The sequence below is a fragment of the Sphaerodactylus townsendi genome, linkage group LG09 (assembly GCF_021028975.2).
Source record: "Sphaerodactylus townsendi isolate TG3544 linkage group LG09, MPM_Stown_v2.3, whole genome shotgun sequence".
Classification (NCBI taxonomy): domain Eukaryota; kingdom Metazoa; phylum Chordata; class Lepidosauria; order Squamata; family Sphaerodactylidae; genus Sphaerodactylus; species Sphaerodactylus townsendi.
Window position 1 is genome coordinate 25,573,357 of NC_059433.1, and position 27,101 is coordinate 25,600,457.

The window sequence follows — 27,101 nt, forward strand, 5'->3', positions numbered from 1 at the left end:
TGTTGAATAATAAGCCATTTGCAACCACCACCATTTGACCTATTTGACAAATAACTGCGGTACTAGTGTTCCTAATCTCTGTTGTTCAAAATGAACTTGTGTGTTTGGGACTATTTTAGCAGTATAAATCTACTGAGGTTGAACTGGATTTATTCTTTGCTGAGTTCTGCTGTACCAGTTGAAGCTTTCTCGCCATCTTCCAGTGCAGCCTCATATAGACCACATTCATCTGTAGGTAGCATAGGATTGCTTATCTAGATTGGCAGAGTCTAAATAAGCTAGATGCAATTGAATCACACGTTTGTGAATCAGAATTTGGTCCCCATAGACTCAGAGCCCAATAAGAGACTTTAGAGGTGTAAAAGAATAAAAAAGATGTATTAAACAGCAGCAAAATGCTAGGTCCACTGACCAAGGCAGAAGCAGAGCATACAGTTGAGGCACTTAGTTTTATAGGGGTTCATGTATCAATCAGTAGAAATAAGAAAAAATTTAAAAATCATTTTCCAAAATCCTCTCTCAAAAGAAGGTGTGGCTAGCAATGGTACAAACCTGTTTATCAACAAGATTGGAGCGAGTACCCCTGAGTTATTTTATTAAGGAGAGCTTCCACTCATTTGTTGGTGTGGCCTTCATTGAAATCTTATCAGCATCATATTTCTAGGATGGTTCACTCTAAACCCTGAAGTGTATTGCAGGTTGTAATTGAGGAATGATTGTGGGATGGCCAGGTCATAGCCAGCTCTTCTTTGGCAAAAGGGGTGACCCTGGTAGGGAACATTGGACACACATAAACATGTACACTCCCCTCCCCAGAGGTAAGCTGTTCCAGTTGTTTTTAATGTCCATAGTTTAACTCGGACAGTGCACGTATGACAGAAGTCCTTTCGTTTTATTGCTTTTCCCCTCCCCAACCACCACAATCACTCCAGAAGCTTCTAAAGTGTCTCTTCTTGTTTTCCTCTCCTACACTGAAGATGGGTGAGGGATCCACCAAGAACTGTGTGTATAAGTCAGAATATGGCACAAGAGAGGCTTAAAATGTTTTCTGTATTTGGGAGAAATGGGAAAAGTTTCAGAAAATAAACTGGATAAACAACAGGAATGGATGTTTATAGAAGATACTTTGTAATCAAGACTTATCTGATGTATTTCACAGACAGGTGTTGCTACTTTAGAGATATACTGAGATAGAGAACCCTTGGCAGTCACTACTTAGTTGAAGAGACTTAAGCTTCTTGAAACAATATTATACGTTGGTGGAATCAGGAACAAAACATGTAATTTCCCTAGTTTTCTTCCTTAGAACTAATTAGGTGTTATCCCCTTTACTTAGTAACTTTTTCCCTTCAGGAAGGACAGTCAAATAAGTTCCCTCACACAGTACTGTTCTTGATCCTTCACAATGTATTTCTCTCACTTCAGATGCCAGCCTCAACTTCATCTTAAACAAGACAGTTTAACCGTTGCTCTCAACTGCCAACTCTAGAATTCTCAGGATTTTTTTCCCTTCCAAATCTCATGTGACTCAAGGTTTCATGACCAGGACAACTAATCATTATACAGCTGTCAGTCACAGCATATTTCTCCTGAAGGTGACTCGGTTCCTTCCATATTTTGCCAGCAACAATAATTTCCCTGTATTATTTTTAAGGCTATAGGAATAGGCTTCAATGACTATATTATTTCTTTAGCTCCACATTTCAGCTCCCCCCACCAATGATTTTGTCCAGATTGTTGTTGGAGTTGGCCAGTTCTTGATTCCACGAGGGTTCTGTTGCACATTTTGAGGGAGAGTTAAGTTGATGTGTTGTGTGGTCATCACAGCTGCTGATGTGAAGTGTTTGGTGTAGAAGTCATTTGCAATTTCAATATTAGCCTTATTTCTGGAGTACTGCAGTGTTTAACTGTGAGGGGCTTCAAATGAGCCCAGAAATTGTTTATTAAGTTGGGGAGCAATCTTGAGATGACATCTTACCTTGACTGCAGCATTTGTCTGTGACACAGTGTATTATTTATAGCTTTATTTCTAATAGTTTTGTATCGTGGGGGCATTTTCCATTGTAACGATTCTTTCTGTAAGACTGCCTTTTCTGTTAAGTATACAAGCACAGTATTAGGACCCCCCCCTGCATTTATTTTTCCGTCAAGTCACAGTTGACTTATAGCGACCCTAGGGCCATCGTCCCTGCCAGCATGGTCAATTGGCCATGCTGGCAGGAGCTAATGGGAATCGTAATCCATGAACATCTGGGGCACCAGAGTTGGACACCCCTGCTGCAGGGTTTTCAAGGTAAGAGACATCTGGCGGTTTGCCATTGTCTGCCTCCTCATCATGCCCGTAGCATTCGTTGGAGGTCTTCCATCCAAAAACTAGCCAGGGTTAGAGCCGAGAGCCACTCAGCAAGTTTCCATGGTAGAGTGGGGAAGTGAACCTGGGTAAGCCAGTTCTGGGTGGATAAAAATCAATAATTTTTTTTAAAAAATCAGATGTTTAAAAATTCTAATTGGATTGTTAAAAAGCAAATTGCTTTTCGAAGAAAAATCTATCTAAAGATAGTTTAGATTTTTCTTTAAGAGACATTGTAGTCCAAACGTTATTCATCATGAAATAAGGATTAGTTTTTAATTATGTAGCATGAAATTGTACATTCATGCAATGTTTAAATTTTGGGATTAATGAACAGCATTGATCCAGACACAATACCATGCTCCTCCTGAGGTTTCGTTCAAATTATTTTGGGCAGCTTTTCTATCTAGACAACAGTATCACAGATGCTTGGTTTTGCAGTTCTCAGAACTGTACATTTTTGTCTGCAGAAATAACATGTCTTTTGGAGGGCTATGTGGTTTTCGGGCTGTATGGCTGTGTTCTAGCAGCATTCTCTCCTATGTTTCACCTGCATCTGTGGCTGGCATCTTCAGAGGATGCCAGCCACAGATGCAGGTGAAATGTCAGGAGAGAATGCTGCTAGAACACGGCCATACAGCCCGGAAATCACACAGCACCCTAGTGATTCTGGCCATGAAAGCCTTCGACAAAACATGTCTTCGCAGTAAAAATGTCATAAAATAAGCATACAGTTGAGGGAAAGATCCTAATCCAATTGTTCCTCTGCAAATCTATGAATACAGTATCTACCTCTAGCATTCTAAGTACTAAGTTTCAAAAAGGTCAATGAGTAGAAAATGGGTTTGAAGCGGAATAGATCTGCACAAAGAGCTAAGTGTGAGGAAGGAGAGGCAAGCAGTGAAAATGTAAGTGAAACCTTTTGAGCAGAACACTCCAAAAGTCTTGGGATCTTTGTGTGTATAGTGGGAGGTTTATCATATTGTCCTCTCCCTGGAAGAGAAAATGTACAAGGCAGCAGGCCATAAAAGACCCAATTTGAGAATATTGTAATGAAGTTTCTCTGCCTTTGGGTAAGGTGAGAATGTGTGCAAAATGCAAACACTGCAGCAAGGAAATGCCAGGCCTGGCGGCCTGAATGAAACTATTTATTATAATATATTTTTCTAATAATATATCTGTATTTCTAATATATCCAAATTAGTAATTTTTCACTGTAAAACTAATCTGAAAAGTTGTTATTCTGAAAACGAAATCTTCATCGAGTTGTAAATATTAACATCATACTAGCAAGAATGAGTCTTTATGTAGAAAACTATGATTAAAAGTAAATCTTACTGACTAGTGATTTAAATTGATTAAAATCAAATCCACCCTGGCCAGGTCCTAGTCTGACAGCTTAACCTCTACACTGCACAGGTCCTGCTTCATGTATACACCACCTTTATTTCCATTGGAGACCCAAAGCAGCTTACATGATTCTTGTCTCTATTTTATCCTTAGAACAAACCTGTGAAGTAGGTCAGGCAGATGGTATGACTGGCCAAAGGTCACCCAGCAATTGTCCCTGGCAGAGTGAATATTCAAACTTCGGTCTTTCAGTTCTTCTTTGTTATGGCTTGCTCACAAAGTCAGTGAATTCAGTATTCTCAACCATACACAGTATGCTACATATACAGAGCAAGCAATGTTTCGACAGTACAGAGCAAGCAATGTTTCCGTCAGTTAAAATTTGCTATAATCTGTTGCTTCCAACTATAAGTGTATTTATGGCTGTTTCTATATGAACATTTTTTCCTTAAGGTGAATAAGCTATGCTCTTAATATAGCCCATGCATTAACGTTCTGCATTTCATTCTGTGCTGCTATAAAGCTTGTGCCATCTATATATTAATTTACAAATTTCCAATCTAAAACTTGCCAGATTGAGATTGATCTATAATTCAACTTCACAAAATTGGTCTAGGAAGATGGCTTTCAATTAGACATTCCTATTCATTGACCAAACGTCAGTACACAAGCCCTAAATCCCCCATGTAAACAATAAACATGACTCAATGCAGAGTTTTGTAATCGATTTTAAAGGGCAGACTTTCACATAGCAACCAAGGCCAATCTTCCCAAGGTAACATAATTGTAACTTCCCATCAGATGTGCATAATAAAGGTTAAAATGCTGTGTCCCACTTTACATCTGTCCAAGCCTTGTGTTTTTTAACAGAGCTGTACATTCTACAGGAAGACTTAGAAAATCTGAAGGCAGGTTTTTTTGAAAGACAGGATGCTGACAAGTAAATACAGCATTTATGCAGAAATTTCACATTGTAAAAAATACAGTTCATGCAACATAACATCTTGACAATTAACATTCCTGGGAATATCCTTCAGGCGGTCAGAATGCAGTCCACTTATGTTTTAGGCACCATCTTTGAAGAGATCCAGTGTTTTGTAAATTGCTTAGCTTTTTGTTTTTTCTTTTTACCTGTTAGAAAAAGAATAATGATTATTTGAATGTTGAAATTACCTCATGCAGAATCAGGCCACTGATCTATCAGGGTCAGACTGCCAGCAGCGTGGCATCCTCCCTCATCACTTATTACCTGATCCTTTTAACTATACCTTTTTCCATGGAAAGATGGCTGTGCATTTGTCGGCAGAAGTTGAATGTGCCCCTGCATGTTACAGAAGTCCAGATTCTCTTTTACGATTAAAGAATCTTATTTAAGCGCTGGCTTCGTTGAAACTGTTATTCTCTGCACTGTTAAACACAGCACTTTGATAAAAGAAACACTTTCATTTTTCTACAGTTGCGCCTGCTATGGCTATGTTTTAGCAGCGCAGAGGATAATGGTTTTGACAAATCCGGTCCTTAAATAAGATTCTTTAATTGTGAAAGAGAATCAGAAGGGGGTGGGGTGGGAAGGGAGGCACTAGCTATGACAGAGCACTCGTCCATGAAAAATGTCCAGGAAGATGTGGTGTATTAATTCACACATCTCCTGCCATCTTTTTGTGGATAAAGGTATGGGGATGCCATTGATTCAATCGGGGATGTTTTGCTGGTAAAGGTGATGCTCTTTTATTGAGCCACAGCCCCTTTCCATTTGGCCATCAGCTGAACCCTACCAAACCACTGCAGTTGCTTCCACTGGCTGTCTTTGCAGCCTCTTCACAAGTAGGTCTCAGGTGTTCCACTGCTGCAGCAACATTCAAGCCTTCTCTACCTCCTTCCACTGCTCAGATTCCCATTTCTATCCATATTATAATGGCTCCATAGAAGCTCTATGAAAATTCCATTTTAGACAGTTTCCATTCTTAACTCAGCTTTGATGCAATGCAGTATAGTACCTCAGCAGACACTGTATTTGAAAATAATACATTAGCAACCAATTCTGTGGCAACGAAGAGTAAGAACCAGGATGTGTACAATTAAAATCTGGGAATCTTTTCCACACAGGTCGAACATGTTCGGACAGCTTCATATGTTATGCAAGCCCACTATGTGACAAACCTATTTCTCTACTTGAGCCTTTTTCACACCATATCAGAATGGAAAGCTGTCACAAGCAGCTCTTTACATAATTAAATACTGTAAAAGCTTAGCAAGTTGTTTTTTACATCAGTTTGAACACTTATTTATTCAGAAAACTCAAGATGCCACCTGTCCAGATCAGATCACAACTGAAGAAGTAAAACAAAACCAAGCAAATGAGATAATAAAACCAAATCTTAAGAAGTCAGCAATCAATAAAATAATTAATTACGATCAAGTCAATAAAAATGTGCCAATAAAAGCAAACGGAGAAGGTTAAAACAAAATCGATAAAGCTGTTCTCAGGCTAGCTAATGAGCCCCTTAGTTAAAAACTAGAATAATATGTACTTAACAACCAACCCCAAAGGATACTTCAAATTGTTTCTCAGCAGCTTGCCATAGGTCAGGGCAATTTTCTCCCAACAGCCACAAAAAGAATAATCTGAACTTACCCCAAGAATTAACAACAAACTGGAGTGCAGGTTTTTTAACTGTGCTCTTCTTGTTTTCAAGCGAAAAATACCGGTTTGCTGAAAAAGGAAGGGAAGGGGAAATCATTTACTCAAGGCTGTGTGCTGTAACTAAAGCAGCAAGTTTCTCCAGTACACCCAGAGTGTTTACCTGTAGTTCGGTTGCTCCCACCTCCATAGAGCTGCCTTTGTATGAAGTCTTTGGCTGCTTCCTGCTGCTGGTTAGCTAACTGCTGATCTTTTAGCCGCACTGCCACATAGCTTTGCTGGAGCCTAGTGGAGCCAAGGACAGATAAGAAGCGATGCCTCATAGCCGCTGTTTTGCTGAACTTCCTCATTTTAGTTGAGCTACCCTATTTCCCCCCCACTGTTTGTCACAGTGGTTGTAGCAACTAAAACATTTGTTTCTTTCAATGCGACAAAATCAAAATTGTCCTAGGTTATGCCAACTCACTTATGAACGATACAAGCCTGTTCACGATCTGCTGTGCTCATTCATCAACCCCTGATGAGCAGCACCTTTTACGGTATCTGGGACATACCAATATTTCTCCTTTCATAGCTCATTTGGACTTTTGCCTCCAATTAATGCTCACGGGGAAGACAGGAGTACAGTTAGCTAGATGTGCTTGCCGAGGAAGTCACAGTAGTAGTGGGCTTTTCTCCTAAAAATCAATACGATGTACTAAACAATTACTCAACTTCATACCTAACTGCCAGTGTTTCTTCTTCATTGTCTTCCATCACATCTTCGTCTCCCTCGCTTTTAGACTCATCTTCAGTATTCTGATCTATTAAAAAAATGATACTGGAAAAAATTGGTGGTTGTGGAAAGTATAATCAAGTTACAGCTGACATGCAGTGACCCTGTAGGGGTTTTAAGGCAAGAGTCCTTCGGAGGTGGTTTGCCACTGCCTGCCTTGGTGTGGACTGAGAGAGTTCTGAGAGAACTGTGCCTGGCCCATGGTCATCCAGCAGGCTTCATGTGGCGGAGTAAGGAATCAAACCCCATTGGCCAGATTAGAACCCGCCACACTTAACCACTATACCCTGCTGGCTCTCAAAACATTACATTTCACCATAACTGTCAGCATATTTCATACAAGAGTAAACAAATTACATCAACTTGAAAACAGGATTATTTTACAGCCATTATTTTTAGCCATTTGGAAGCTAATTAAATTCAGAGAGAAGGGAAGTTGCCAACTCCAAAAATATCCATTATCAGAAAAATAGGTGGATAGCTAAAACGCAGCACCTCCAACTATGAATGGTCAGCATCACATTTCAAAGGCACTGTCTGGTGGAGCTAATTCAGCATGGGATGTGCAACAAAACTGATTCTGCAGCATTGCATAACTTTATACACACCTTGCGCAGTTGTGTCAGAAGGCTTGTTACTGCTAAAGAAAGAAAAGCTCTATTTAGGAATAATCTTTGTAATAATCTCGATAGCCAATTATACATGTATCTACTGACAGCATAATCTAACAGGGACTAATTAAAACATGCCATTTTTACATGCTGATACATTGCAAGTACAGTTAATAGGTCTGTTTGCCCATTATTAATTTAACTGAAAAAATATTTCAAGAAAGTTTCAGCAAACTTCCCTGTCACATGTTATTTACGTGAGGCTTTTCTGCAAAAACGAGATATGGCTTTTCACCTTTCCAACGACAGTATCACTGTCTGTCTTTCCTGATCACATGGCAAACTACTTTTGAGGTTTAAGGCAGAGTCAAAAGCCTCATAGGATACATGGAATTAGACAACTCTCTAAGCTGTGGCCAAAGGGTTCCATGACTTGAAGGTGGAGCGTTCGTTTATAGCATGCCTTTCACACTGAGACTCAAGCTGGATCACACAATTAAAAGAACAGTATAAATCATTCAACTAATTGGATAAAACTGGCTCATAGTATCAGAGAACAGGGAACTAAAAACAGCATAGACTAAACAAAGCAGTGAAAACAGCTTAAAATTTCTCAGACATCAACTACACCTTTATTTCCCATCCTAAAAATGTCCTCCTGAACAACTGTTTTGCTTACCTGTTCTGTGGTGATGATGCCAACTCCTCTAGCACATTGGCAGGAAGTAACTTTTTTTTCTAAAAAGAATAAATATTTGCAAGTCAATGTGGGTTTTTTTTTGTAAACTAATGAAGTTACCAAATTATCAGTCTGAATACAGTAATTATTGTATTTGTTTAAAACATTTTTAGGCTGCCCTTTTACTCTAAGCTACAGTCTCCAAAGTAGTCATACAAATAAAAGCAACAAGTCATAAACAACAAAAAGAGTCAGTGAGGAAACACCAAACCAAGTATTCACCTGCTGGCGGAAGGCAATAATGCATGGGGACAGAAGAATCTTCCAGGGGAGGGAATTCCAGTTTTGTTGTCATGACCAAGAAGGCCCTTTCTCAGATGATGGGATACCTCAGTCCCCTGAAGATTACCACAGTGATTGGACAGTTTCATATAAGAGTCGGCGGTCTTTAAGGTATGATGCCCCCAAACTGTATAGGGCTTTAAAGGTCCATATCAGAACCCTGAATTGGGTGCAGAAGCAAACTAGAAGCCCATGTAGATGAATCAAGACTAGAATAATGGAGTCCCGCTGCAGTCAGCATTCCGGCCACAACATTCTGCTCCAACTGTAGTTTCTGGACACTCTTCAAGAGCTGCCCCACATATTACACATTGCAATAATCCAGCCTACATGTTACCAGGACAGGGAATCTGAAGAGAACCAGTAGGTATTCCTTATTCTTGCTGCCTTGACTAATATTCCAGCATCCCAGCATCCAGCCATTTCTTTCCATCTTCTTCTGTAGCACCTAGATTGCCCACCCCTTATATAATCTCAAATTTTCTTGATATGATATAGTCTAAAAACATTGTTACTCCCAAGAGTATAGGCTGATTTTTGGTGGCTGCTGGCCATGGTGAAAGACTGGACTACTACATTCATGTATGCACATTGTACTCATATGAGACTGAAAGGGAATGGGCAGTATAGAAATCGCACAATAAACAAATAAGATTACTAGAATTCTGAACAACACAGAAGTGATCCTGGATCCTAAATATATACTGATATCTGTTGCAAGTGAAGTAAAAAAGCTGGATATACATCTATAACCAAGAACAGTGAACGTTTATATTAAGAAAGTGCGAAAGAACTAGATTTTATTATCGTTTACCCAGTCCTTCCTCCAAGGTGTTCAGGGCAGCATAAAAAAAATCCTCCCAACTCCCATTCTATCCTCACAACCACGTTATAAGGTAGGTTAGGTGAGTAGCCCAACATCTCTCAGAAGAAGAAGAGTTTGGATTTCTACCCCACCTTTCTCTACTGTAAGGAGACTCAAGGCAGCTTACAAACTGCTTTCCCTTCTTCTCTCCACCACAGACACTTAGTGAGGTAGATGGGGCTGAGAGAGTTCTAAAAGAACTCAGACAAGCCCAAGGTCACCCAGCAGGCTTCATGTGTAGGACTGGGAAAACAAATCTAGTTCACCAGACAAGAGTCCATTGTTCATCTGGAAGAGTCGGGAATCAAAACCAGTTCTCGTAGCTGAATGGGAAATAGAGACCCAGATGTTCCTAGTCATAACCCAATACTCTAACCACTACAATCTACAGGCTATCATTATTATCACAACTGGCTCTCATAGCCAACTGAAACCATAAAGCTGTTGTTTTTCAAACCAGTGCAGTAATTCTGTTGTTTCTGAAATTGACCACTGCTGCTGCTTGTTCACCCTTTATTAAAGGGATAACTGAGGACACCATCTTTTAAGTATTATAAATATACTGCAAATTTCAGGTTTTACAGTCTTACATTGGTTTATATGCTCTGGTTTTATTAATGATATAGAATACTGTTAGCCACTCTGAGACTGACTTTTGTTGGGAAAGAGGATGACAGAAGCTGAATAAATATTAGTACTGCCTGCTCTAGCTGGTGTAGATCTCAAAAGACTCTTGTGGGAAAATGTTTCTCAACACTAAACCCTTTAATTGGAAATGCTAGGGAGGGAACCTGGAATCTTCTCCATGCAAACACATGATCTGCCACTGAGCCCAAAGTAATTTTTTGTCATTTACCAAAGCAATTTGCACGAAGACCGATCCAAGCTGCATAAAGCAATAGAATATAAAACCAAACTTTATATATTTTCTGTTAAGGTATTAAACTTTTTTCAAGATTCAGGGGAATTATAAAGTCAATTTACAAGTACATTACTAGAGGAAAAACTACACTGTTTCCTTCTACATGGGATCAAGAAATAAAATGTCCATGACAGATTTCAATTTTGTAGTGAGCTAATGCAGAACCTCTACTGGATGTTGGTACACAATAAAAACAATGCAGGTTAATTTGAGGAGACAGCATTATTACCTTTTGTTCCTTAAATAGTTCTTCCCTTTGCCGTCTCTTCTCTTTCAAGGCAGATTTTTCTCTAACAAAGCAAAAAAGAGGGAGGGAGAAAAATAAACCTATGCTGGTTTACAGCCAAAAAGGAACATCTGCACTGAGTCTATATGCAGCTATTTTACTAACCAGAGCTTGGAGGTATGAAAATTCTAGCCTTCTTTTCCTAATCTAAATTGGCTGCCTCTTTGTTTCTGAATCAAATTAAAGGTGCTAATTCTTAATTATACAGCCCTATAGAGCTTGGGACCTGCCTGTCTGACAGCCCATCATGCCGACTCTGAGCTCATGTGCCAACTCACACTTTCCAGGGCTATCTTATGAGCACTTCATCCCTAAAGTCCATAAGGTATGCCAAGGCTCAAGCACCTGACCAAAGCACCTGTTCTTTCAAACTTTCAGGTTTTAGTTTGTTTGTGCAACGATTTACACCTGCACTCACAAGATGGGTGAAATGTCAGGAGCAAAAGACCACCAGGCCATGGCCCAGCCAGCCTGGGAAATCCACCACAGCCCGACCTTGATGGGTATGTTTCGGGAGCAGCCCATCCTGGGCAAGGCTGCTCCATGAGTTTAGAAGCCGGGCAGGTTAGTGCACTTCAACTCTCAGTTAATCTGCAAAAGGTTCAAAGGCAGCCTTGGAGAGAAGCAAAGCGAACTTTATACAGTGACTTAAATAAGAGTCAAAAGGACGGTGGCGAAGGCTTGGAAACGAGGTTATGTGGGTTTTAAAGTTGGGACTCTTTCATAGGACTTTTAAAGTTGGGGCTTCTTTTAGAGGCTCTCCACTCCAGCTTTTCTAGAAGGGAGAACCCAATTCCGCCCATTCGGTTCAGGTAGAAGCGGCGCCTCTTCCGCGCGGGCCCTCACCTGCGCGCGCGCTCCACGGCCGCCCTGCGCGCCTCTTCAGCGGCCACCTGCGCGCTCTTGAAGGTCACCTCCTCCGGCGCATCGTCGCTCATTTCGTCCTCCGAAGACACAGACTCGGGCGCTTCTTTCCGCTTCGCCATCGCGCGAGTCCTCTCGGCCACCATCTTTTCTCTCCTACTTCCTGTCACCCGGAAGTACAAGGAAACGGAAACCTCGTGAGTGGGTGGTACTGTCTAGTGACGGCATGCTTGTAGTCCAGCCCTAATAGCCGCTGATGGGACGTGGAGGTCGCTCTGGCCTTGCCCTCTCTATGGTGAAAACATCTGTCCAGACTTTAATGGGGATGCCGCTGAGAGTCAGCTTCACAGGCCCTTAAATAGGAGCATCTGCAGGGTGGCGAGCTGGACCCCCGCTGGATGCTCCCGCCTCTTAGGGGTCCCGCAGCCTCCTCTGCGTTGCTGTTCCCGACTTTCTTCAGCAGGAGCGAGGATTGAGTGATGGGCGCGCATCAGCCCAGAACTGGTACGAACCGGTTAGGCTCAGGCAAGATTTCTAGTCCCGCTTCATGTTCCCAGATGGCGCTACACCAACGATTTAGTCCCATTTGAAGAAAAAGACCATTCACTGAAGCTGATTTATGCCCTATTTTTGGAGCATTTTAAAAGTGATATTGACTGAAATTCTGCAAGTGAACTGCTTTGTGGACATGCAATTCTAGTTCCGTTTCATTGTTTATTAGAGGTCTCTTCATCCTGTGGAATGTAGGTTATGCACTCTGCCTCGAATCTCAGAGAGAAGCATGAACTGTAAATAACATTTTTTAAAACTATCACCAGCACTTCTGCATTGTAAGTTCCATAAATCAGCGCACTTGCTTCTGCCTATAAACATATACAATTTTGGTATCAAGAAAGCCAACCAACAACATGTAAAATGCAGCTTTCCTACCAAAAGGAGTCATGCCTACTTTAAGTGACTGGGAAAGATTTTGATTTTTAACATGCTTTTGCCCAGTAAACAACAAAACAATCAGTTTTAGATTATCTATCGCTTATTAGTACAGCACCAAGTCACTGCAGCTTTGTAAAATAAGAAACTAAAGTTTCAGCTGAAACATATGGAAAGATAATATGGATTTCTTACTAGCACCTGCTTAAAGTTATGTGATATTTGATTATTCAGCGTAATATAATTACCAAGAGGACAGGTGATGCACTTCAAACATTGGACATTGTAAAAATTTAACTTCACATCTGACTTTTGAAGGCATCAGAGAAAAAGAACTCATATTGTAAAACATAAACCTACAACCAGGAGCATGACATTCACAAAACGAAGCATCTGCACCATGCAAGTGAATAATGTTTATATGCATTTGGCTACTTTCTCATACTGATCACCACAAATTCACCCAAGAACAAACCTAAACCTTTTTTGCAGAAATGAAATGTGTGAAGAATAAAGAATTTGTTTTATTGAGTTCTTGAAAAAAATACTGGAGTGTAAGGTACAGAAGCTGTAATTTTGCCATATTGGGCTACTCACCCTTACATTTTCCAAGAATTTTACAACTGTTTTACTTTGTGAACCATATAGTTGTAAAGTATAAACTGTAAAGGCAATGTCCCTGTTTTTGATTAATTGAACATACAATCTACATGGAAGCACAAACAATTTGCTGTCACCCATATACAATGCTTTGAACTGATCGTGTTTTTATGCTGGCATTTTACACAGTTCAGCACAACAAAACATAATAGCTTTTCAAATGCCAGTGTCCATAATAAATCTGTTCTTTTATTCATTCTCATAATCAAGCTGAGAATCAAGATTTGCAATCCTCCTCTGATCCAGTTTCCCAAGTATTCACAAAGCTTTTTCGATACATTCCATGTTGGTCTTGTATTTGCACCTTGGTGAGTTAAGCAATCAGATTCTTTTCCTACGTGCTTGTGATGAATGTTCAAGAGATGATCTCAGTTTCATGGCGCGCAAGCGCTGGGGGCAATGTGGTACCACAGGGACCTGCAAAATGGAAACTAAACAGAGAAAAGGCTATCAGGATAGGAAGAGTATTTCATCAAAAAATAGTGTCAGCACAATAAGCCTTAACACCATTGCTGCTTATACTCAAAGGTAGCTATTTCAGATTTACTTCAACTGTAGGATGGTTTAGAACAGGGGTCTGCAACCTGCGGCTCTCCAGATGTTCATGGACTGCAATTCCCATCAGCCCCCAGGGGCTGATGGGATCTGTAGTCCCATTTATAGTCATTGCCTCCAAACAATGGTAGGCATTTCAATTGATATATTTATAAGCAATGCTTCATAAAGGATCACTACAAGAATAGATTCAAGATGTTACATTATTAAAAAGTTATTAAAGAATTCAGTGTTTTCTTTCAGTTAATATCCAAACATGCTGGCTATCCTACCTGTTGAAGAGAAGCAGAGTTTGGATTTATACCCCACCTTTCTCTCCAGTAAGAAGTCTCAAAGTGGCCTGGAAACCCCTTTCCTTCCTCTTCCCACAACAGACACCTTGTGAGGCAGGTGGGGTTGGGAGTGTTCTGAAGATAATTAGAATCATAAGCTCAGGATAAAATTAGAACTACACCTGTGTCTTCTGTCAGCATGGCCAATTGGCCATGCTAGTAGGCTGATGGGAATTAGGTTCCTGAACATCTGTGACTCAGAGGTTCTCACCGGACTAGGGTGGGAACCTTAAATCTCAGATGTTCAGGAACTGAATTCCCATCAGCCTCTGTCAGCATGGCCAATTGGCCATGCTAGTGAGCGCTGATGGGGAGTATTCCACAGGCTGTCTAGGCTAATGGTCATTTCGTCAGCCAGCAGACTTCATGTGTAGGAGCGGGGAATCAAACCTGGTTCTCCAGATTAGAGGTCACTGTTTTTAACCATTGTACCACCTAATCAAGCACTCATTAATTAATTAATTAATTAATTAATTAAATTTATCTACTGCCTGATCCCCGAAGGGCTTTTCCTTCCAAGAGATAGTGCTAAACTACTCTGCCATACCAGGCAGAACTAACTTTCACTCTGTCTGCTTTTTTTCCTTACAGGCCAAACATATCAAAGAATGAGAGGTGTAGTGGAATAAAAGTCAATGAATAAACCCAAAATTGCTTAACCCAGGCTGCAGAGGACATTGGCCACTGAGTGAATATAACATTTCTTTATAGTACAATTAAAGTGAACATGTGCTCAGGTTTATTTCCTAGTTTACAGAAACAAAAAGATAACACAGTAGAACAATGAACAGCAGATGACATACATAAACAGACAAACAAAATAGATATATGTCCAAAGTCCAATAATATTGCATTCCCTGCTGCTAACTAGCCCTCAGCCGAGAATCGCAATGATATTCATATTTAGATGGGGAATCTAGATAATGTCCCATTTTGTGGCTTCATCGGTAGTATTTCAATCTGCTTGCCCTTTTACTGGAAAATTCTTTTAGGCATCTATGTAGATAAGTATCTCTGTCATTGCTTGTGATGCTTATAAATTTCCTGTCAGGTCATACAGTATGCTTGCTGCATGTCAGTTGCTTCTAAATATCATTGTGATTCTCAGCTTTATTTGTTTGCCCTTTTTCCTGAGCCAGACCTGGACTGTCACTGGGTAAAACTACAAGTTTTCTTACAGAAAATATATTTACACTTTTAACTTCCATAAATATGCTAAACTGTACACTTTTATATGCTAACTAGGTTATCAATTGTGCATTTTATTTCATTCAGTCAGTAAAAAAACAATGTTTAGGTTTGAAAGGACAGTAAGTAAATATATTTCAATTTTCCCAATCCCCTCCCCTCCCCCCCCCTCCAAAAAAAAAAAGACCTGGAGAAAAGACCATTTTTTTTCTCCATGGCTTTAAAATTCCTGGAAATTTTATATCTGCAGTTACAAGTTATGACAGATATTAAAGCTTCACCTGAACTGATCTGTAGCTGGGGTGCTTTCCATATTGAATTCTGCAACTGGCACTCCTCTGGCAGACACCTGAGGAGCAAACATAGCAGCGGGATACACGATAGAAGAGGTTCCAACCTAAGAGACCAAACATCACATCAGGTCACACGGTGATGATGTCACATTTCCCAACTGTTAATCTGAGCTAAGATATGGCTGCCTTAGGCAAACAAATTTATTTTGGCATAAGTTTTTATGTTGTCAGGTGTATAACATGTTATATTCAGTTAGTAGACACACACACATATAAATATATATTTAAAAATTATATGAAGGCCATCGAAAGCTTCCAGCTGCACAAAAGAAATACATTTTTCTTTGAAACTGAAAATCTACAAGTTCAGGGTAAAAGAAACCAGAGCAGATGCCAAAAAAAACAATACAATGTATTTTAAAATTACTATTAGTGGGGGGGGTATCAATTGTAAAAGAGAATAAAATATGTTTTAAACATTTCCAGTTACAATAATTTTCTTTTTTTTCTTACAAAAATACAAAACCACAGGTATTTTTGAGTTCCCAGCAGATATTTTTAGTGATTGAGAAGCCAAAAATGAAAGCCACTATCATAGACTAAATCATTTTAGCATTTTATGGTGCCACAACATTCCTCTTTACAATAATCAGTTACTAAATATTCCAAGTAGCCTCTGAGTAAGTCTTACATTTCAGATGTGGAGTGGAGTGGTTTGTCACCACAGATGTGGAGTGGTTTGTCACCACAACATGACTGTAACAGAAATTGCCATGCCAGAGAGAAGCACCCGTATGAAGTCTATATCACATTAGAAACTCATGAATCAACTGGTCCTCAGTATTGTGAAAAATCTTCATTTTACAGTTTCATTTACATGTTTCTTCTGCAAGCAGGTTGTCTTTCAACCAGTTACTCTGATCTCTCTGCAATAAGCATTCATAGGACTGCACTGTTAGTTACATACCCTAAGTATGAAAACAGAAAACCAAAATGTCACTTACCACCAAACACAGGTCACACGTTTCAAGCTCTTTTTCAACAGCTGTAAGGATGTCAGAATCCAAAGTTTCTCCAAACCATACAACATGAGGGCGCAAGAGGCCATTGCAGTTTTCACACCTATATAAAAACATTAGGGGGAAATTATACTTCAGAAAGACGCAAAGCTGAAAAGGAGAGTACTTTAAATCTTTAGGGATTTATTATAAAGTGGTCCAATTACATTAGGTTTATTACAAATCTAGACAATGCACTTGTGGTCCCCTTTACATTAAGTATAATTCCCCTTTACATTAAGTGTACATTCTTTCTGAGTTGGACTTTCAGTTATGCACATCTGCCGCTCCCCCGCCCCAGCACTCTCAGATCAGGGAATCTCCATGGTTTCTGAAACCCGGTAAAATGCAACTACCCCGCTCCTTTTGACAGGGAAAGAGAAGGAAATCAGCATGCATTTAAGGGAAAGGGGAACTTTACAAGCTTCCCCATGTCACTGAGAAGTGGCAGGTGGTGCTACATCGGTGTTGCGATCCACTGCTTCCTGTTTGGATGGGGCTATAAGACATTTATAATTTCAAATTCCATAAATCTGCCCATACATGCAATTTTATATGCTAACCGTGATGAGTGTTATTGATTCAGCAGCAAAACAGGGTTAAGATGGCTAGGAAAATATTACATTTTTAAATTTTTATTTTTCCCTGAAAATAATCCTTAAAAAAACATTTTTTTAAAAAAATCTTGGCTTTAAGATATTAAGAAACTTTGTATCTCTGGAGGCCCAGAAATCTCACAGGAGATAGAAATCCCCTCCAGACCCAATGATGGCCCCCACTTTTCCTCTCTTCTTATCCAACTCTCCACCTTCTCTCTCTCCCTACTGTGTCTATATTCCCATCCCATTCCTTCTTCTCAGTCCCCTTTCCATCACTAGCTGGTCTCCATTTTCTCTCTCAGCTCACTCTGTTGCCCCTTTCTGTTCTTCCTTCCACTCCTGCCAGCCAAGCCAAGTTCCCATTTTCTTTCCATTCTGTGGCCACTTCCCCTCTCCAGCCTCTCTTGTCTTCCTGCCCCTTTCTGCCCCCTTTTCTGTTTAAGTCTGTTGCTGCCAACATCAGCATGAGACCTGGACACAAAGTCGCCAGAACAGGATTTCTGCTTCCACCCAACCACCACACATCTCAGTCTCCTCCTCAGCCCAGTAAAAGCTAAAACACTTAAATAATTTTAACCTTCACTCTTGCCAGTCACTTGACACACTGAAAATTACAGATATGTCCACATGTTATAATGTGCTCACCGAGGAAGATCTTCCACAGGAATCCCAGCATCTTTGACTTCAGGATCTGGAGCGCTGGAATTGTTAAACAAACAAACAAACGAACAAACAAATAAACTGTAAAATTTCTCTTTGTAAGTATAAATCTAATTTGTACTAGTGTGTCATTTCCAGTTCTCCTTTACCTCCACACAGCTTAACATGACTTGAAAATATCTATTTAGTAACAACAGCACTAGGTGATCAGGAAAACATAGACTTCTTGCTTGAAACCTTATTTTGCCTCAACATTTACACACTCTCACATGCACACATATGATTAGACAGGGGATTTTAAAAAGACAGTGAAGTTCGATTGAGATTGTGTGAGCTCAGCTTTAGCTATCTGTATGTTCACCAAATCTTATTTAGGAGAAACAATGTTCTTAGTAGGATGGATAACACAGCACAAATGAATTACCCTTTTCCAGCCAAAGCAGGACAAATTGGACTCTTATAATTTTCTGTCACATTTCCACAACTGGTGCATCGGGTTTTGAATAAACTGCCTATAAAACAAAGTAGGAACACAAGATTTTAAACTTTGACTTTATTGTTGGTAGTACTAAATTACTAAAATAGTATACAATATATTTGAATGTAACTATAAGTTGCAAGAACAGAGAATTAGAATAGGAAAGCCATTAATTTCCTACATGTGGATTAGCCAGCTACAGGAAACCACCAAAATGTTTAACCAGTAGAAAGACACAAACCCAAATGGAATAGAAGAAAATAAAGGACAATTTACATTAATGCAAGGATACTCGTAATCACATTGTCACACAAGTATTTTTGCTAGTTAAATCCAGTAAATGTTGACTACATGTGTGTGTGTTCAGCTGCTTCCCCAGCTGCTATCCAGCCCATTAAAAAAATGCTCAGGTACTGCATAGGTATCCAACCATGTTTTCAGAAGGGGATTGTTCTATAGATAGAGATGAGAACTCTGGTATAATAGATCAGCCTAGCAGACTGCTTCTATAAGAAACCGATCATAATTGTGGTATGGTGAAATTTTACCTTTTTTTACAGCAGTTCAACTCAATTAAATGTTTTCTACTTTAGTCACCCTTTCCTCAGTATGTTAGGTCAAACCTTAGACAGTTTTGTTGCATTATGTACTTCTGTGCCTACCCTGACTGTTTTGTTGCCGAAGACGGGTTTTTTTTAATTCTTTGCTTGCATTTGCTTTCCAACTCCTTAATCCTTTTATTATTTGCTTGTATTTGCTTTCCAACTCCATTGCATTGTTCTTATTTACTGGAGATCGGTGTTGTCTGATGATGTTTTTCACAATTTGTAATCCGCCTTGAGTCTCAAGTGAAAAAGGTGGGCTATAAGTGAAGCAATTCCATGATGATAATAATATCCCTGTGAAACATATAGCAGCTCTGCCGGGGTGGGAGGGGGGAGTGATCAGAACAAACCCATAAGAAGGGGAGGAATGTAAAATATCCTCTTTCTCACTCCTACTGCTGTTTTCAAGCTTTTCCTGAATTTCACTGGAAAGAAAATGTTGGCAGATCAAACGACATCTCTCTAGCCTAGCAGGACATTTGGTTCCCAGGACGTAGAATACAATTATACAAGTTCTTCTTTTATGTGCCTTCAAGTAGATTCAACGCAAAAGAGGGAAGTGTCTACTAATGGAAAATTGCCAGGTCATTATTAGTCTGTGTTTATGCAGATTTTGGCAGTTTCAAGTATATACAGATAGGTAAATGAAATACTAGTAAGATGTTTCTATGGATTCTTACCGTGAATTTCTAAGAGATGCTTTGTCCCAGCTTTCCTGTGGAGTTCATCAATGTTCTGCGTGATGACCACAACACTTCTGCCTTGCTTGCTTAGCCTGGCCTCACATTCTGCTATGGAAATGTGTGCTGGGTTGGGATGTTTACTCAGCATCAGCTCCCTACGGTAATGGTAGAATTCCCACACCCTAGAAGGGTTCCTTGCAAAGGCCTCTGGGGTCGCCAGTTCCTACAGAAAAATGTAATTCATTGGTTTGCCAAAAGAAAATACTATCAATCGACCAAGTCTCGTTTTTATTTGCAGTTATGGGCAAGAACTTGTTTTGTATTTGTGTAGCACATTTCAGCGCTCAAAGTGTTTCACGTACATTTCTTGGAGTAATTCTTACAATATTTCTGTAAGTTAGTCCTATAAACAGATGGAGGAACTGAAGCTGAGAGATATTAGCTGGCTAAGAAGCCACACAGAGAATCTGTGGCTGAGATGAGAACCGGGAAACTCCCCAGGCCACAAGCTCAGTTACTACGCTATACTCACATTCACGCATGCATTCAATTTCTGTTTGAAATAAATTACATAACTGGAACCAGTAAGTATATTCAGTGTGAGAATAAAGTGCTCAACAGTGCAGCCAACCCTTCTAAGCCCAATGGCTTCATCCACTTATGAACGGGTAAGACTGCTTGGGACTGCCCTGCAAGGACATTAAGTAACAGTACCAAAAAATGTGAACTAGAAAGCTTTTCTAAATTTCAGAGGCCCTTTCCGCATGGAGGCGGAAGGGCTTGGGTCGGCGTTTCTGACGCTGACCCGACGACACTGGGACCGTCCGCATGGACGTTCCCAGAAAGAACTGGGAAGATGGCGCCGCTGGGCGCCGTCGCCCGGTCGACTCACCTGCTCTCCGGCCCTCCGGCGCATCGCCGGGGCCTGGGGACACGCCTCCCCTGCCCTGCACGCCTGCTTCCGTGTCGCAGAACAGGGGGGCGTGTCCCCAGGCCCCGGCAACGCACCGGAGGGCCGGAGAGCAGGTGAGTGAAGGCAGGGAGTGGGAGGGGAAGCGCCGGGAAGCCGCTGCTGTTCGCATGGCAGCGGCTTCCAGCCGGCGTTTTCAGAAAAGTGCGCTTCCCAGCACACTCTGAAAACGCCGGCTCGGTTGCAAAGCAGCTGCGCCCCCTGTGCGAATGGCGGCCTGGGGACGGCCTTTTTGTTGTCTCCAGGCCGCCATATTCCTCCCATGCGGAAACGGCCAGAATGTGTAAAGATGGCAATACACAATAGATAGCATGAAGACATACAACACTTGTATTTAGGATCAAGAGAAGCAGAGTCATTTCCAAATAGCTTGGAAAGAGAACATGTGAGGAGGCAGAAGAGCCAGCCACGTTTATAAAGTCAGTGACATCCCGACAACTGAGAGGAGCACGTACCTGAGCCTGCCATTTCCGCCAATATCCTCCTGCACCTCGGAAGGTTGGAACGCCGCTCTCTGCACTTACACCAGCCCCCGTAATGATAGCTATATGCTTTGCTTTAGCAAATGCTTCTCGAAAATCAGCCATATCTTTTTTTTAAAAAGAAGACATAAAGGAAATTCGGATTTGTTTCATTTTAAATAAGCATATTTTAAAAAAATATACAAAGCTTATTTTGTCATGCATAGAAGAGCTCTAGGTTGCCATTCCTTCACATCTCGAAGGACAGCATATGGCTCAGAACAATTCATACTTTGGCTACACAGTAATTTTATATCACAACATTGTCTACATGATTTTATGTCTCAGGCCACCAGTAGGAATTGTTATACAAGAAATATGTTTGCTTTATGGCTCTACAAACATTTAAGCATTCGATAAGGGCTAAGATGTTGTTTTAGGAACACTGTAATATATGAATATTAATTTCATCCATCCTGTCAGTTCAAGTGTTGAAGTAGACATATTGGCCTATGTAAAGGTGAGTCAATCATTTTTTAAAAACGTGACATTAAAATGACATAATATACACTTTCCATTTACTAGGTCTCATTTTGAGTCTCCAGTTAATAGCAGATCTCAGGGAGCAGGGCTGGAAAGTGCTGAGCATAAGTCAAAAGAGTCCATTGTTTGCACATTCAATTATTTTCATCAATAATAGTCCCCAAAGCCAAAATAATGCATTTGTTAAGGTAGAATGTCATATATTAGGATTTCAAGGTTCACAAGGACTAGAAACAAGCAGTTTATAGACAACAGAAAGAAGATCATGCAAGGGACAAAGTTGGCTTACTTGAACTGGGCCGAGCCATATCGAAGCAAATTCTTTGTTTCTTGGAAGAAGTAGGTTTAAGTCCGCAATATACTTGAGAAACTAGCCTTCTCGTAGTAAAGTGGAACAGATTCATTAGGATCCCAGGATGATACTAGAGAAAGGGTTAAACAGAAAAACATTTCTTGGATAACGGTGAGGCTGATGCTCTAACGAATGAGAACATTTCATCGAGGTGCAGTTTGTTTGGGATGTCTTAGATTATGAACACCCTGCTGTCCCTACTGGCTACTGTAGCACATTACTGAGAAACAAACACAGTCTTGCTGGAAGAGGAGGGTGTTGAACTTTTGAATTACAAGACCTCTATTATCTGACAATTTCAAGGGCTGATGGATAAAATGATAAATATTTTTACTTTAATTCTGTAGCAGTTTTGTCAGTTTCTTTGACTGTCCCTGGCATTTTGGTTATTACACACATGAAATAAATAAGAATTTCATGTCTTGCTGGTAAAACAATTAATAGTAATCACATTATAAATTCTCATGGGAAAACTGCCACAAAGGATTCACAACCCTTTGCTTCCAACAGGCTTCTAAAAAATTCATATTTTGACTAGCATATCAACACTTAATGAGAACTGGAAAGTCTTTTCAATGTTATGCACAAACGTTTTCCAGAACTTACAAACCTTGTAAATTGAATGTATTGTCAAAGGCTTTCACGGCACAAGATTCAACTTCTAGTTGTAGTGGGTTTTCTGAAGTGATTGTGGCCGTCAGAGTCCAGTGGATCTTGTTCCCTAACGCGTTTAGCCTTGGCATCTGTGGCTGGCATCTTCAGAGGTGTATCACAGAGGGAAGTCTTCCCTCTGTGATACACCTCTGAAGATGCCAGCCACAGATGCAGGCGAAACGTTTGGAACAAGATCCAGCCACACAGCCCGGAACACCCACCACAACCACTTGTAAATAGATATTTGGCCCTAGTCCTAAATCCCAGTCTCATCAAAGTTTAACTGTATTAATTCCCAAAGGCAGAAACAGGATTAGAACTAGCAAACTACAGATTAAGATGGAGACAGCCACATGTTTATATATAAAGTGTCACTTGCCAATGTATACCTCTACTCTACCTGACACATTACCAGAAGTGACTCATTTTGAAAGCATTCAGAAATATATTTTTCATTACATCAAAAAATATCTGGAGATGCTTATGCATATCAGTGTGATGAGTAAGGTTTCAAATCTGGACTTCTAAGTTTGTTCTTGGATATAAACAACTTTTATGTAAATTATTGATGAACTTTGTGTCAACCTCAGTTGCCCAATCTATAGAACATGAATAACAGCCACAGTTGTTGTGAGGTCTCAAAGCCCTTATTGAAGAGTTGATATGGCTCTAAGAAATTGTCCTGTTCTAAACTTGCCATCAGGCAAAAACATCTGTCTGGCGGCTTCTCTACTACAGTCATGAACCCTCCTCAGTAAACAGCACAGACATCCATGCTTTAAAACAATATGCATATAGAAAAGAGGGTCTAGTCCCACATTTACCAGACTTGGGGAGGGAAAGCAACAAACTTTCTTGAGCCACAGCCAGGCATGGGACACTTTTGCACATGCAGAATAATGCACTTTCAATCCACTTCCAATCCACTTTGCAGCTGGATTTTACTATGCGAAATAACAAAATCCCCTTGGAAACAATGGTGAAAGTGGATTGAAAGTGCATTATTCTGCATGTGTGAAAGTGTCCAGAGTGGGTGCTTAGACCAAAAGCTTCTGCTTCAATAAATCTGGTAGTCTTAAAGGCGCTCCCTGACACAGTGGAAAGTGGGATTTTAAAGTGGCATGCATGCTGACGGAAGACAGGCGCCTCCAGAAGTTTAGTTGGCAAACAAAACGCACAGAAACATTTATTCCTGCAACTTCTGTCGGCAAAGAGAAACGATTGGGCATGCAGAAAGGCCTAGGGAGGGCACCCCCCCACCCCCCACCCCGAGTGAGTGAGTGAGTGAGTGAGTGAGGATAGATAGATAGATAGATAGATAGATAGATAGATAGATAGATAGATAGATAGATAGATAGATAGATAGATAGATAGATAGATATTCCAGTAGGTACTCTAGGAATGGGACTATGGGAGCTATTTCCTCCAAATCCATCCCGCCCCCCACGTTTGATAAGAGGGAACAGACGAAAAGGGCTATTTGGAGGGGAGTGACACTGTGCCCCATATGGCATCGCTAGCTCTGCCCACCGCCGCCCCCACCCCCATCTCATTAACGCACCCGTCTGCAGGAAGGCTGGTGGGAAGGAGAAAGCAACTGGGGCGGGGGGGGGGGCATGGAGCGCAGGACCGTCCTCCGTCCTCGTCGTCCCCTCCAGCCCGTACTCACCACCACCTCCACCTCCTCGGCTGTGTCTCCGGCCAGGGCCCGCCTCTCCAAACTGAGCCGCTGCAGGAACAGCAACAGCCCCAAAGCGAGGAGGGCGGAGCGGCCCAGCTACTGAAAAGGGGGCGGCTCTGCGTGAGGCGCGGCACGTCTCGCCCGGCCCAGCTGCGGCGCCTGGTTTGAACCGGGGCTCTTGGGGGGACTTTGGGAAGCGAAGCGGCTGCTGCAGTCTTCTCCCCGCCTCCCCCACCCCCCCTGCTTCCTCAAGAGGGGAGGTGGGCGGCTGGCTGCCTTCGACACCGGCTTAAACTGACAGTGTTATGCTGGAGGGGGGGTGGTGGTGGTGTGTGTGCATAAAAGCCTTCATTATCATAATTTAAAAAACAGCAAATAGGTTGGAACAAGGACGTAGGTAAGGGGGAGTGTCTCAGGTTCAAACCCCCCCATTACATGTCTGAAGCTCCACCCCCCTTTTAATTTTTTTAGTTTTTTTGGTTTTTGGCCTGAAGAGGGCGCAGCATCATCAAAATTTCAGGGATCTTTTGGAAGACTCTCCTGATGACACCACCCAAGTTTGGTGAGGTTTGGTTCAGGGGGTCCAAAGTTATGGACTCCCAAAGGGGGTGCCCCATCCCCCATTGTTTCCAATGGGAGTTAATAGAAGGGGGCAACACCTTTGAGGGTCCATAACTTTGGACCCCCTCAACCAAACTTCACCAAACCTGGGTGGTATCATCAGGAGAGTCTCATAAAGATACCCTGAAAGTTTGGTGCTGCTAGCTTAACAATTGCACCCCTGACAGCAGGCACCCTCCAAATTTCCCCAGATTCCCCTTTTAAATCCACCCCCTTCAGCATGGATTTAAAGAGAGAATCTGAGGTCCCGAGTTTAAACATTGAAAGTGATGCTGTTCCAGGGTGGGGGAGAATCCATGCCAAAACAGCATCACTTTCAATGTTGTTTTAACTGGGGACCTCAGATTCTCCCCTTAAGGTGGATTTAAAAGGAGAATCTGGACTCCCTAGCTTAAACACCATTGAAAGTGATGCTGTTTGGGGGTGGATTCCAGCATTACAGCGGCTGCCCATGGGGGGGGGGGGGGCAAAACTCAGATTTTGCACTGGGCTCCATTTTCCCTAGCTTTGCCTCCGATTTGAATCCCACCACTGCCTCAAAGTGATACAAACCAAGTCTTGAATGCTGACAATATTGTTGTGGTTGCATAGTCAGGGCCACTGAAGGCATTTGTTTCTTAAAGCTACAGCTGATGCTTCTATGTGGAGTTTAACACACACACACACACACACACACACACACGTGTTTTTTAGATCTCAGATTTTTCTGCAAATCCTGCAGCACTTTTCTGGATTGTCGAAAGAAGTTCATGGCTCCAGTGTCTGGATAAAAGTATCCTCAAAGTTGGCTATGTTGAAAATCAGTTATTTTACAAAAGATCAGTTCCCTAGGGTTGCCAGCTGCAGAGTGTGAAATTCCTGGAGATTTGGGGGATGGAAATTTTGGGAGAGTGGGGTTTGAGAAGGGAAGTGAACTCAGCAGGGTATACTGCTATAGAGCCCACCCTCCAAGGCATCCATTTTCTCCAGGGGAACTGATCTCTGTGATCAGGAAAGGAATTGTAATTTCAGATGATCTCCAACCCCTACCTGGAGATTGGCAATTCCAGTTCCCCTGGAGGAAATGGCTGCTTTGGCATTATACTGCTCTGAGACCCCTCCCCTCCTCAAACCTACCCTCCGCAGCCTTCAGCCCTCCCCCTCTCCAGGAATTTCCTAACCTGGAGTTGGCAACTCTATCCCCTTCCCACTCAACCGCCAACCTACCGCTATCTACCTCTTCAGCTTTCTCCCTCCCCTCCCACATCAGCATTTACCTAGAAAATTGTGGCAGAATTGTGCAGTGCCATATGCATACATTACAAATATTTTACATAACCTGGCTTTTCAAGGGTCTGACTGTGGTTTGGAGGATGGAACTAAAAGACGGATGCTTCCAGAGGGATGGGTACAGTTTGAAAGGGGGCTTTGAAAGGGGGCTATCTATTGTATGCTTGGTGAGGAAGAGCTTGGGGGTGGTTCTATGAATTTAAGACAAAATGAGGAATGGAGGGGTTTTTTTTAGCTAGTTTAACAGTTGCTGCCCTAAGTAGCACGTTTACACCATTAACGTCACAACAAAGCATTCTGCATCAGAAACCATTCAACAAGCAGAAGACCTACAAGAATTCAGAGGTCTCATCCTCCTTCTGTATCCCGCTACCCACAATATCTTCTCTTCCCTCCTGCCCCTTTACACCTTTATCCTGTCTGCAGCTTTTCCTTCTTCACTCATCCTGCAGCTTCTTCCCTTTTCTCTTCCTTCCTCCCGCTTCAACCATCTCATTCTTTCTCCCATGTTCATGCTTACCTTTCCTTCCTCGCCATCTTACACCTTTCTGAATTCTTCTCTTGCCCTTTCCACTCTGTTGACAGTGTAACCAAGGCACAGACGCCTCAGCAGTGTTGTTTGGCGTTGCCTAGCAACTTCCAAAATGTCCACTAAGTTCTCATTAAATCTTGACCAATGTTCTCTGCTTCTTTCAAAATACAGGCATCACCTGTAATATTTTGGGTATTCTTACCTTTTAGATTTCAGCAAACCTGAGGTCTCTGTAAACATCCCCCTCCAATGTTACTGGCCCCATTGTGTGGATTTTTTCATCTACACATGA

At 41.4% G+C, this 27,101-nt stretch overlaps 2 protein-coding genes across 5 annotated transcripts; both read right to left on the reverse strand.

The window, feature by feature from the left end:
* Nucleotides 1-4,412: 4,412 nt before the first annotated feature.
* Nucleotides 4,413-12,123, reverse strand: NOL7 (nucleolar protein 7). The gene is made up of 8 exons (XM_048508288.1): nucleotides 11,668-12,123; nucleotides 10,765-10,825; nucleotides 8,407-8,465; nucleotides 7,725-7,756; nucleotides 7,063-7,144; nucleotides 6,505-6,626; nucleotides 6,336-6,413; nucleotides 4,413-4,831 (listed from the first exon to the last, which is right to left on the reverse strand). Exons 1-8 carry the CDS (start codon nucleotides 11,829-11,831, stop codon nucleotides 4,758-4,760), a joined length of 672 nt encoding a protein of 223 aa, XP_048364245.1. The 5' UTR covers nucleotides 11,832-12,123; the 3' UTR covers nucleotides 4,413-4,757.
* Nucleotides 12,124-13,121: 998 nt separating this feature from the next.
* On the reverse strand, nucleotides 13,122-26,897 carry SIRT5 (sirtuin 5). 4 transcript variants are annotated; one of them, XM_048508440.1, is made up of 9 exons: nucleotides 26,798-26,897; nucleotides 21,990-22,122; nucleotides 21,152-21,285; nucleotides 19,724-19,949; nucleotides 18,385-18,472; nucleotides 17,946-17,999; nucleotides 16,648-16,765; nucleotides 15,632-15,747; nucleotides 13,122-13,706 (listed from the first exon to the last, which is right to left on the reverse strand). In XM_048508440.1, exons 2-9 carry the CDS (start codon nucleotides 22,102-22,104, stop codon nucleotides 13,631-13,633), a joined length of 927 nt encoding a protein of 308 aa, XP_048364397.1. In that variant the 5' UTR covers nucleotides 22,105-22,122; nucleotides 26,798-26,897; the 3' UTR covers nucleotides 13,122-13,630. The 4 variants fall into 4 exon arrangements, with proteins under 4 accessions (XP_048364397.1, XP_048364398.1, XP_048364396.1 ...); XM_048508441.1 differs by lacking the exon at nucleotides 26,798-26,897 and adding an exon at nucleotides 24,379-24,665; XM_048508439.1 differs by lacking the exon at nucleotides 26,798-26,897 and adding an exon at nucleotides 24,376-24,665.
* Nucleotides 26,898-27,101: the final 204 nt, after the last annotated feature.

Coding starts and splice junctions, on each gene's coding strand:
- NOL7 (XM_048508288.1), bottom strand. CDS start 11,831: ATGGTGGCCGAGAGGACTCGCGCGATGGCGAAGCGGAAAGAAGCGCCC. Junction 7,757..8,406: donor GCATCATCACCACAGAACAG/GTAAGCAAAACA, acceptor TTCTTTCTTTAG/CAGTAACAAGCCTTCTGACA. Junction 6,627..7,062: donor GAAGAAACACTGGCAGTTAG/GTATGAAGTTGA, acceptor TGGCTCCACTAG/GCTCCAGCAAAGCTATGTGG.
- SIRT5 (XM_048508438.1), bottom strand. CDS start 24,324: ATGCCCCCCCCCCCGCCCCAGTTGCTTTCTCCTTCCCACCAGCCTTCC. Junction 15,748..16,647: donor CGTGTGACCTGTGTTTGGTG/GTAAGTGACATT, acceptor TTGGTCTCTTAG/GTTGGAACCTCTTCTATCGT. Junction 13,707..15,631: donor CCAGCTACAGATCAGTTCAG/GTGAAGCTTTAA, acceptor TTCTCTGTTTAG/TTTCCATTTTGCAGGTCCCT.